Source organism: Haliotis rufescens, unplaced genomic scaffold (genome assembly GCF_023055435.1).
Source record: "Haliotis rufescens isolate VD_foot unplaced genomic scaffold, xgHalRufe1.0.p SCAF_8, whole genome shotgun sequence".
In the NCBI taxonomy this organism is placed as follows: domain Eukaryota; kingdom Metazoa; phylum Mollusca; class Gastropoda; order Lepetellida; family Haliotidae; genus Haliotis; species Haliotis rufescens.
This window is the reverse complement of record NW_025964372.1, coordinates 11,334,709-11,347,465: the sequence shown is the minus strand read 5'-3', so window position 1 is coordinate 11,347,465 and position 12,757 is coordinate 11,334,709. Positions and strand designations below refer to the sequence as shown.

Below are 12,757 nucleotides of genomic sequence, written 5' to 3'. Positions count from 1 at the left end.
AAGCTGACTGACAACTATTAATTAGATCAAATCTAAAATCATGATATCTCTGAATCGAAAGGTTATTAATATAATTGAAAAATTAACTTACAAACTAACAATTTCGAGAATACGTTCCAGCACATTTTTGGATATGTTAGCCCACTGACAAGATACAGGCATTAGGCCAGAGTATCAGGAGTATTAAAGACCGGACATTGAAGTTAGTTAGTAGGGCGTATTGTGGGAAATAGACTGTCCCTTGCCATCGCCGTCTGCTCTGGGCATGGTGTCAACAGAGATCCTCCAGGATACCATAGGTGCAGGAAAAGTGTGCCCACCGAAATCAAGATGTTCATACTGCACCAAACTCTCAAAAGGAGAGTTTAAAACACCGAGGAACTTGGACTGTCGTGAATGAAAACTAGATCGTCTGCTAAAAACTCAACTTCAAGTGCAGGGAGAGGAAGGCGTCGTTCTACGCTATCAGGACCTGGAAAGAACATCTTGCCAAATCCTCAGTTCTCATCGCCACAGACAATACCACTTGTGTGGCTTACATACAGAAACAGGAAGGAACCAAGTCCAGTTGTCTGTAACAGAAACAATGCATTTGTTTGCCTTGGCAGACTCCTTAAGCTGCCAGACGGAAGCAAGACATTTCCCCAGGAAATTGAACATTCTAGCGGACAGCCTTTCCTGAAAAGGGAGAATTGAAGCAACAGAATGGACTCTTCATCCAAAATTCTTTTACCTGGATCACCTCGATCTTGCATACTCCACACCTTGATCTATTTGTAGCTTGCCTGAACCATCAACTTCAGTTTATTTCAGCCTAGTGCCAGATCTGATAGTTCTCCAGATCAACACGCTATCACTGAATTGGACTGGAATTGGATTGGACGCTTATGCATTACCTTCATGGTCTCCTCTAGATAGGGGTGACTATTGGTCTGGAAATCACTATTGTGATAACTATTGATATTGAAAGAAACTATTGTGAAAATGTATTGATATTGCAAGCAACTATTGCGATAAATATCGATAGTTTTCAGTGTATCATTTTAGATGGATATTAGAGTTGATTTAAACCTTGGAACTGAAGTTTCCTTTGAATGTGATAACCATAACAACAAACAAAAAGTAAAGTTTGAGATATGACTGATTAGTTTTTTCTTTACCCTAATAATTTCAGAAAAAGAAACCTCCACATTACCATGTGTAAATTACTACCACTCACGATCAAAAGAAAAACAAATTTGAACAGCATTGCATGTATTTTATTGATATGGTAAATACAATCAAAACTATCGATATTCCTAACTTAAATCGATACTATTGATCGGAAACTGATTTAGCAATCGATTTATTGACTTTAAGTGCTTACCAATTGCAATATATCAATATTTCAATTTATTGTGACACCCCTACTCCTAGACAAGGTCATTTGGAAACTGGAAGTAACAGTCTGCATGATCATCCTGATTGCGCCAATCTGGCCAAGCAGGACAGGGTTTCCCAGGCTCTGATTTCTGTTGATTGAAGATCTTCTCAGAAGAGGTCAGACTTACTTTGCAACAATCTTCCCAGCCTTCATCCCAACTCGCCTGGTAATTTTCTTGCAGAAGATGCAGGCCTCTGGCATCTCTGAATCTTGCTCTTCGGCTGTTGCAAGATTGTGGAGACCTTCATCCGCCCCAGTGGATGTGGACTACAAAAACAATGCAGTCACGAAACCCTTTTAGACTTTTTGTTACATCTTTGACAGGATAACAAAGCTCCACCATGGTAGTATTGAAGGTTAAAGGTCTCTGTAACCTTGAGGGTCACTCAGCCTGGCATCATTGTGGATAATCAGTGCCTCTGTAAACTTGAGGGTCACCCAGCCTAGCATCATTGTGGATTATCAGTGCCCCGGAAACCTTGTGGGTCACTCAGGCTAGCATCATTGTGGATTATCAGTGCCCCTGTAACCTTGTGGGTCACTCAGGCTAGCATCATTGTGGATTATCAGTGCCCCTGTAACCTTGTGGGTCACTCAGGCTAGCATCATTGTGGATTATCAGTGCCCCTGTAACCTTGTGGGTCACTCAGCCTAGCATCATTGTGGATTATCAGTGCCCCTGTAACCTTGTGGGTCACTCAGGCTAGCATCATTGTGGATTATCAGTGCCCCTGTAACCTTGTGGGTCACTCAGGCTAGCATCATTGTGGATTATCAGTGCCCCTGTAACCTTGTGGGTCACTCAGGCTAGCATCATTGTGGATTATCAGTGCCCCTGTAACCTTGTGGGTCACTCAGGCTAGCATCATTGTGGATTATCAGTGCCCCTGTAACCTTGTGGGTCACTCAGGCTAGCATCATTGTGGATTATCAGTGCCCCTGTAACCTTGTGGGTCACTCAGGCTAGCATCATTGTGGATTATCAGTGCCCCTGTAACCTTGTGGGTCACTCAGGCTAGCATCATTGTGGATTTTCAGTGCCCCTGTAACCTTGTGGGTCACTCAGCCTAGCATCATTGTGGATTATCAGTGCCCCTGTAACCTTGTGGGTCACTCAGGCTAGCATCATTGTGGATTATCAGTGCCCCGGAAACCTTGTGGGTCACTCAGGCTAGCATCATTGTGGATTATCAGTGCCCCTGTAACCTTTTGGGTCACTCAGGCTAGCATCATTGTGGATTATCAGTGCCCCTGTAACCTTGTGGGTCACTCAGGCTAGCATCATTGTGGATTATCAGTGCCCCTGTAACCTTGTGGGTCACTCAGGCTAGCATCATTGTGGATTATCAGTGCCCCGGAAACCTTGTGGGTCACTCAGGCTAGCATCATTGTGGATTATCAGTGCCCCGGAAACCTTGTGGGTCACTCAGGCTAGCATCATTGTGGATTATCAGTGCCCCTGTAACCTTGTGGGTCACTCAGCCTAGCATCATTGTGGATTATCAGTGCCCCTGTAACCTTGTGGGTCACTCAGGCTAGCATCATTGTGGATTATCAGTGCCCCTGTAACCTTGTGGGTCACTCAGGCTAGCATCATTGTGGATTATCAGTGCCCCTGTAACCTTGTAGTTCATTCAGCCTAGCATCATTGTGGATTATCAGTGCCCCTGTAACCTTGTGGGTCACTCAGGCTAGCATCATTGTGGATTATCAGTGCCCCGGAAACCTTGTGGGTCACTCAGGCTAGCATCATTGTGGATTATCAGTGCCCCTGTAACCTTGTGGGTCACTCAGGCTAGCATCATTGTGGATTATCAGTGCCCCTGTAACCTTGTGGGTCACTCAGGCTAGCATCATTGTGGATTATCAGTGCCCCTGTAACCTTGTGGGTCACTCAGGCTAGCATCATTGTGGATTATCAGTGCCCCTGTAACCTTGTGGGTCACTCAGGCTAGCATCATTGTGGATTATCAGTGCCCCTGTAACCTTGTGGGTCACTCAGGCTAGCATCATTGTGGATTATCAGTGCCCCTGTAACCTTGTGGGTCACTCAGGCTAGCATCATTGTGGATTATCAGTGCCCCTGTAACCTTGTGGGTCACTCAGGCTAGCATCATTGTGGATTATCAGTGCCCCTGTAACCTTGTGGGTCACTCAGCCTAGCATCATTGTGGATTATCAGTGCCCCTGTAACCTTGTGGGTCACTCAGGCTAGCATCATTGTGGATTATCAGTGCCCCTGTAACCTTGTGGGTCACTCAGGCTAGCATCATTGTGGATTATCAGTGCCCCGGAAACCTTGTGGGTCACTCAGGCTAGCATCATTGTGGATTATCAGTGCCCCTGTAACCTTGTGGGTCACTCAGGCTAGCATCATTGTGGATTATCAGTGCCCCTGTAACCTTGTGGGTCACTCAGCCTAGCATCATTGTGGATTATCAGTGCCCCTGTAACCTTGTGGGTCACTCAGGCTAGCATCATTGTGGATTATCAGTGCCCCTGTAACCTTGTGGGTCACTCAGGCTAGCATCATTGTGGATTATCAGTGCCCCTGTAACCTTGTGGGTCACTCAGGCTAGCATCATTGTGGATTATCAGTGCCCCTGTAACCTTGTGGGTCACTCAGCCTAGCATCATTGTGGATTATCAGTGCCCCTGTAACCTTGTGGGTCACTCAGGCTAGCATGATGCATGTAACTAAAAGTGTGAGGTTGTATTGTAGCAGGCATATGTAAAGGAGAAACCACTTCTCCTGGAGATTACTTGAGATTGTTAACCCTTACTAAAGGGAACATATAGAGGGGAGAGTCGGTCCCCAAGGTATGTTCCTGAATATCAGGGTTTACAATCCCAAGTAATCACCAGGAGAAGTGGTTTGTCTAAATTATAAAGTGACTCATAACATAGACAATTTGGTGTGTGTGTGGTTTTACATTTTCAACCAAACCAAAGAGTGAGGTTTTATCCAACTTTTGAACCATCTAAATGCAAGAAATACCAGAAAAAGTAAGAGAACATCGAGATACCTTAGTGTGTCGCGGTATAAAAGGAATTTCGATCCAAGCGTACGAGGGAAAAAACATACTCAGCATGGTTCAACTGGATTCATGACATGTAAGATTGAACAGTTTTTCATTGTCCTGGCGGCTCAGTGGGAAAACAGTTACAAAACTAAACATGATATGTAAGGTTGCAGGTTTGATTCCCGTCATCCATAATGAAAACTTTCATTTCTTGTCTAGATTTCAGAACATTGGACGTTTGAAACACCAAGTACAAATTTATAAGTATAGAAGTATCAGTAACTCCTCATAGGAGGGTTTACAATGATTGTAACCAGACTGCAAGGGGATTACATTTAAACTAATATGCTGTCAGGGGAAATTCAACCATTTCAAGAAACCCTCAAGAGGTACCGCAAGCATGTAGGAGGTTTATAAAAAAATATTATCTGGGGCATTAAGGATAAAGAAGTAAAATGGTAGCTTCTGTTGTTGCAAATACTTGAAAATCACCTTTTTTTTGCTTTATCATGACAGCAGTGGTAAAGCTGTTTTTAACAGGATTGAAAATCTGGCCCATATACAAAGTATCATCATATGATATATGAATGATCAGTAAAATAAAATGACATGAAGCCTTTTTTCTTGTTTCAGGGTACACCAAAACCCGAGACGTTCAGTTCAGACAGAAGGTACGTAAGTCTAACAATCTTATTACACAAAGATAATGTTTCAGCTTCTCACAGTGCACTAATCACAACTTTGCAACTAGACCCAGATTGAAAATAGGTAACATTGTTGCCCTACATGTGTTTTTTTAAGTGCTGATTTGAGCTGCCATATTCTTTGTCATTTAGTTGAGAACTTGGCAGAATTCTCAAGGTAAACTTATCTTGAAAACCCAGAGATACGTTCATATGGATCAGGTGTCTGCTCAGCGATACAGCACACCTTTGGTGTGAACCAGTCTTGAGTTAGTGAATATGGTTTTATGCCGCTTTTAGCAATATTGCAGCAATATCATGGCAGGTAACACCAGAAAAGGGCTTCACACATTGTAAGCCCAACAAATTGGAGCAGGAGTAATCAGAGAAATGAAATTTTACACACTGATTTTACTGGTCATGATCTCAAATGTGTTCGAAATTTTGTGTCTTTATGCCCCTTGATTCAACTTAGTGCATACTGTGTGAAATGGGAACAAGTTTCCTCAGAAACTACTGACGTTATGTCAATGAAAGTTTGCATGCTTATAGAGATACTTGTCAAGACTGAGTTCGAAAATTGGTCCCGTGAATTTTTTTCAGAGTTATTGCCCTTGATCCATGTTATTTTACTTGGTGCATAGTGTCCGCAATTGGGACACGTTTTCTTAGAAACTACTCAAGTTAGCTTATCTAGGAGGTACTTTCCAGATAAGGGGCCTTTTGTGTGTAATATATTCACATTTAGTCATTTTTCTGATGACATTAAGCAGCCCAAATGCCTAACTATTTACTAAGTAGGCTTTATACATCATTCAAAGTATGTATTATATGCACAAATGCTCAGCTTTCTAAATATTAAAAAGTATTGGTCAAATTTCTGCAACGGCCATTGCTGACTTGAAGCATTGATTTTGCTTTTTATCTCTAGTTTACTGAAGAGAATAGGCTGTATCCCTGCTTTGTCTAGAGATAGCTTCACCAGTGTGTCTGCTTTTTCATTTCCATGAATATCTATGTGAGAGGGGGCGGTCGGGTAGCCTAGTGGTTAAAGCGTTCACTCGTCACTCCGAAGACCCGGGTTCAATTCAATGTGTGAAGCTCATTTCTGGTGTCCCCCGCTGTGATATTGCTGAAATATTGCTAAAAGCGGTGTAAAACCATACTCACTCACTCACTCACTATGTGAGAGGGGATCCAACACAGCTCCACCTGTTGCCCTTGGTCCGATAAATTTGTATATTCGTTTGGCTTGGAGTTTGAGTTTCTGCCGCTGATGGCTTGAAGTGCGCTTAGCGACTCTGATAGGACAACTGCCTTTGCTTCCGGAAGTTCCGGTATGAGTTTGAGTGCATGATGAATTGTCTCCAATTCAGCTGTGAATACTGACTGACCATCAGGCAGGCGAACAGAATGTGCTTGGGGTTTGGAGCTGTTGATATGGATCCTGTAACCAGCGCTGTTGTTGATAGGATTCTTGGATCCATCAGTGTATAAATGGGCCCAGCTGTCCCAGGTAGTTTAAATTTTAGTAAAAGCTACTGATCGTAGTAGGGTTGGCTTTTCTTTTTTAGTGACTTCTGATGTTAAAGCAGTGTCAATTTTGGGAGTTTTTAAAGTGCAGGGAGGGTGTAACCTTTTGTAGTGACATTCTGGTGGCTGTCCTGATCCACAGCTGATGATGTTCCACTTAAGTCACAATCCGACAATGGAACTGACAACTGATGCTCATCACTTTCAATGACGAGCCTGCCATTTTTACAATAGCACCTCTTGTTATCAGATCTGAGCAAAGTCAGTTTCTCACTCTGTCGCTTATAACAAATAATTATTAGAAACCGAGCAAAAACAATGAAAAATGTGAAAATAACACAAAGTACCCTATATTTCCAATCAAACTTTGTTTATAACATTCTTTTACAATAAGGGGCCATGTGGATTATATTAACCCTTTATATGTAAAAAAAACCCTAACATTTACATTAAGGGTTGCCGGTTGTAACGCTTAATTTATTTTTTTTACATTAAGAGCAATTTTTACATTAGGTGTTGTAACATACCTGTAGTGTCTATGCTTCAGGAAAAATACTGAAAACTCTCCTATACTCAGCCAAATTTATTGTTTTTGTAAAATAAATATTTAACACAAGAAAATGTCATAGTTCTTATCTGGCGTCAAAACAAACCTGGCTACTGCATTTGTGTCTTTGCTTGAAGCGTGCACAGTCTTGCTTTTGGTCCTGTGTATGTTCCAGGAACTTTTTCCCAAAGGTGGGAATGGGTCTTCTTCCATTTTTGCTTGTAAAGCAAACACCTTTCTTGTTTGGGCATAGATCCCTCTGATGCTGAAGGGGCTGATTCCTCTTTTTGCATGAAACACCAAGATTTATGCATCACTGAATGGATCAGGAGCCAGCAACATCAGACTCAGACTTCCTTCTATCAGTAACAACACCTATAAGATGAATGACACTCCCTTTACACTGCATCCTACCATCGATGAAGGCTACTGACAATCTTGTGAGGAAGCTGAATACCAGAAAGCAATTAAAGATGGCCAGATTCAGGGGTTTTAATGATGTGAACAATCGGTTCCTACATCAACTGGGTTGCTGCCAGTATCAGACACGCCATCCCCCGATTGATCAGCACACCAGGTCTACCTTTAGACCCTTAGTTAACATGACCTACAACAGGTGGGCTTCATACACAGCTCCTTGGACCATATCCTGAAGATGCAGGAAGACCTCCAGTTAACACAATTAGGGATGTCGGCATGGTTACTCCTCATGCATGCAACTAACTGGAATACTATTAAAAGCGGCATTTTAGATCATGACAAATCATTAACATGTAATACATAACAATGTGATCTTCATGACTGCATTACTACTTTGTACTACTTTTTAAAAACAAACATGAGGATATGAGAAGACTTGAGAAAGGAGAAAACTTCATACTGAAAGAAAAATGAGAAATACTGTCATTGGTATTAAATGTGAACATAGTTTTGTAATAATGCTTAATGTTTAAAGCTATAATAACTGTCAGAAAATCTTTAATGGTATTTCATCATTAATATACATTAATATTTTTTGTTTGTTTGAGTGACATCAAGTTTGACTTCATTAAGAGAAAGTGCACTATCCTGCTGAAAGCTTCCAAGATCCATTTCAAGTAGGCGTTCCAATAATATTGTTTTCTAATAGTCGCTTGTGCCCATGCATTCTCAGGTTGGAGTAAGCTCTTCCATACCAGAACTCTTCAGCGAGCTTCTTGTGAGGATGCACTATTCGTGGAAGCTCAACACCAGCCCATTACCCAGGCAGTGTTTCTTTCCTGAGTCAGCAGAGTGCTGACTAGGGCCGGTTTTAACTCAAATGAGTACAGAGGACATTCATTTCACATTGGAGAAGCCACCACAGCAGCTAGAGCTCGGGTGGAAGATCATCTCATTAGACAATGGGCCTCTGGCAAGCAGACTGCTTTCAAAGATATATCAGGATACTTTTCTCAATGCTCAGCAATCCTTATGTAGACCTTAATCTCACAAGTATAGACTCCATGCTCACCGCATGCCTGCAGAGATATAGCCTTAGTATTTATTTTTAGCAGTGCAGGGCAACACATGTATCTTGTCAATAACATTTTCTCGTATTTTATTCAGTCAATTAAGGTTGCATGGTTACCTTATCTGGTATGTGGCGATATGACAAAGATGTCTTCGTTCGTTAAGTGTGTTTATTCACGTAAGTGTAGCTGTGTACAGGAGGGTGGCTGAAGCCATGTGCTTCCAGCCAGCAGCATACTCGTGAGAGTTATATCTCCCCTCATGTCTTTGGCTGGGGCCCATTTAAGGATGGGGCCCACTTAGGGTTTAGCTAATACCACATCTCCCTTTGTTAAGCACAAAAGCAAGTTGAGAGTTCTCTAACATTAAAAACTAGTAATAAAAGAATAACTGTTGATGTTAAACTATACATCACAAATAATAATGTCCTTTCCATTTTTGGAGTAAACATACATTTGATCCTCAGTGTCTTTTACTGAAATCAAACACAATGTAGATTTAAATCTACTGAACTGTTAACTACTAACATGAAACAATAATGTTTCTTAACTGACTACTGTTCATTTTTCTACAAATCAAGTCTGTCAGGTTTAACTGAAACCCTTCCGGATCTGGTCAGAGTCACATCAGGTGGAATGTCACGCTGCACACTTGATGGCACACCAGACGAGACCTTCAAGGGCTGTGACCTGGCATCTGTGTTTGTTGGCTGCTTTTCTGGCACAGGAGTGAGGTGTCTACGATTCCTGCGCAGAATGCTATCACCTGCCTTGATGTAGAATGATCTTGGAGTTTCAGCCTCCCTGTGGATTTGACCTTCTCTGATGAATCCACTCATTAACATGCACCGTATCTCCCTCCTTCACCTGGGGAAGAATGCATGATCTGTGATGAGAGTCATAGTCCGATTTTTGGCGCTGTTGGATTTTGGTAAGCGACGACTTCACTTCCTGTGAAGATGGCTGATTAGCCTGAAGTTGAGATATATGAACTGGGAGTGTTGTCCGCAAGTTGCGTCCCATCAAGAGCTGAGAAGTGCTGAATCAATTCTGTAACGGTGTACTCCTATAGGTGAGGAGTGCCATGTAAGGATCAGATGATTTCTTCAAAAGTTGCTTCACAGTTTGAACTGCTCTCTCTGCCTCACCATTACTTTGTGGGTACCTTGGGCTACTTGTGATATGAGTGAAGCAATAGATCTCAGAAAATTTCTGAAAAACATAGGACGAGTACTGTGGACCGTTGTCAGAAATCACAATGTCCGGAATACTGTGTCTTGTGAGAATAGATTTCAGATGGTTTATCACACTTGCAGAGGTAGTACTGTCAAGTTTTGCAATCTCAATATACTTCGAGTAGTAGTCCACTACAAGTAAGTATGGTATGGAATCAAGTTCAAATAGGTTTGTCCCCACTTTACTCCATGGGCGAGATGGAATTTCTGAAGATCTCAGAGGTTCAGGTGGGTTTGGTCCGAATCGCGCACATGTATGACAACCCTTAACTACATGTTCTATCTGTGTGCTGATGCCTGGCCACCAAACTGACTCGTTTGCTCGCGCCCTGCACTTAGTAATGCCTCGGTGAGAAGAATGCAGAATGTCAAGAATTTCAATTCTCATGCAAGCTGGAATTACCAGTCTTACTCCCATCATGAGTAGCCCATCTACTACAGTGAGATCCCCTTGATATGACCAGTAGTTTCGTGCACAGTCCGGCAGAGATGTGTATTTTGGCCATCCATCAGTACAGTATTTCATTATGAGTTCACATACCGGGTCTTCACGTAGTTTGAGACGTATCTCATCCAGTCGTTGATCTGTTGCAGGTATTGTAGCAAGAACAGAATCAACATAGATATTTGTGTCCCTCAGAAGACAGGACTCTTGGGTTGAGAGTGGAATATCCGTCGGCGCTCTAGAGAGTGCATCCGCTGAACAAAGCTGTTTCCCTGGTACATGTGATATGGTATAGGAATAGGCCATGAGGCGCATCTTGAATCGCTGTATGCGAGGTGGCAAATGGTCCAAGCTCTTGTTTCCCAACAGAGAAAGAAGTGGTTTGTGGTCAGTGTTTATGTGAAACTGTTTACCTAGCAGGTAGTCACGAAAATGTTCACAAGCCCAGGTAATTGCCAACGCCTCCTTTTCCACTTGTGCGTAGCGCCTTTCTGTGTCCGTCATTGATCTAGAGCAGTAGGCTACTGCTTTATATGCTCCACTGCAGTCTTTCTGACAGATCACTGCCCCCAATCCAAATGAGGAAGCATCGGCTGAAACACAAGTCTCTGCATTTGGATCATAATGTCCGAGTGCTGGAGCAGATGTCAGTTGGTCCTTGATAGACTGAAACGCAGAACGCTGTGGTTCTTCCCAGACCCAAGCTCTGTCCTTGACAAGGAGTTTGCGAAGAGGTTGTGTTTTAGATGCAAGATTGGGTACAAACTTTGCCAGCTGATTAACCATACCGAGAAATGTCCTGATATCAGAGACTTTCTGTGGCTCGCTCATCCTGGTAATAGCATGAATTTTGTCTGGGTCTGCATAAATGCCAGTGCTGTCAATTATGTGTCCAAGAAATTTCACTTTATTCTTTGAAAACTGACACTTCTCCAGATTAAGTGTTATACCTGCATCACGCAATCTGCACAAGGCTGCTGCTACATTCTGATCATGTTCGCTTTCATCATGAGCATGAATCAGGATATCGTCCATCTGGCACACAACTCCATCTAGACCTTCCAGAACCTGTTGCATTCTTTTCTGAAAATGTTCTGGTGCTGACGAGATGCCAAAACAATACCGGCCAAAGGGTGTGATGAAACAGGTAAGTAGTGAGGAATCTGTGGATAATGGAATCTGGTGGAATCCAGAGTTTGCGTCTAGTTTTGTGAACACTTTAGCTCCACTCAACTGACTTAGTATGTGATCCACAGCAGGAAGAGGGCGACATTCTCTTCTCACAGACTCGTTCAATTGAGTCAGATCAACACATATTCTGACCTTCTCTGAAGATTTTGGGACGACCACCATACCAGCACACCAGTCGGTAGGACAGTCCACCTTAGATATGACACCACTGCTTTCCATTGATTGGAGCTCCTGTTTCACTTTCTTCATGAGAAGGTAGAGGCACACGTCTTGGTGTTGAGATACAGAAAGGCTTAGCATCCTCTTTGAGCTTGATAGTATATTCACCTTCCATCTTTCCTAGCCCAGTGAACAGTTCGGGAAACATGTCTTTCCATTTGTCCCCAACAACACTATCAATGCGGCTGACAAGGTTGAGAGCTTGAATTGCAGGTCTACCCAGCAGAGAACGAGAAAGACCTCTGGCGACATATATGTCCTGCTCAGTCAAAACATCACCGTACACAGTTTTAAGTTTTGCTCTGAATTTTCCAACAACATACAAACTTGAGTTAGCTGGACCATACAGTCTCTTGCCACTTTGCTGAAGTTTTGGAAAAGGCTTAGACACATAAGGGTGATAGGGAATGATGGTGATGTGAGCACCCGTGTCAATCTTAAAGTCACGAACTAGTCGTGAGTTAACCTCAAGATTTACAAGCCAAGGCTGTGATGGATCGGAGCTTGCACTATCAGCACTAATGGAACGCATATTCCTTCTCGTTGGTACACTCATTGTTGGACCCTTGTTCGAGACGAATCTCAGATAGACCCCACCGTTGACTCCTGCATACTACATCCCAGTGTCCAACTTTACGACATTTCCGACAGGTTAACCTGGTTGCAGGACATTCTGCTCTTGGGTGTGAATCTCTACCACAGTATGAACTTGTGGGTTTAGGCTTTGCATTGTTAAAAAATGGGCAAGGTGAAGTCTTAATTGGGCTTTTTCTTAATAGGTTTCTTGCCTTTGCCTTTAGGAGTGACAAGTTCTTCAACTCTTGAATTTCCACTTGCTGTACTCAAACACACATTGCCTCGAATCACAGGTTGCTGCTTGTGGATAATTTCAGATTGTCTGGCACTTGTGACAGCTTTCTGTAATGTTAATTCAGAGTCGATCATGCTGAAGTTTTTCTGATAATTTG

At 42.5% G+C, this 12,757-nt stretch overlaps 1 protein-coding gene across 3 annotated transcripts in view; it reads left to right on the top strand.

Moving 5' to 3' along the window:
• LOC124113764 (nonsense-mediated mRNA decay factor SMG7-like) overlaps positions 1 to 12,757 on the top strand; it is a 282,423-nt gene that overhangs the window by 176,425 nt on the left and 93,241 nt on the right. For all 3 annotated transcript variants that reach the window (XM_046474276.2, XM_046474277.2, XM_046474275.2), the window contains exon 21: positions 5,080 to 5,117. In XM_046474276.2, the coding sequence (XP_046330232.2) occupies positions 5,080 to 5,117 (38 nt within the window). The remainder of the gene's footprint in view (positions 1 to 5,079; positions 5,118 to 12,757) is intronic.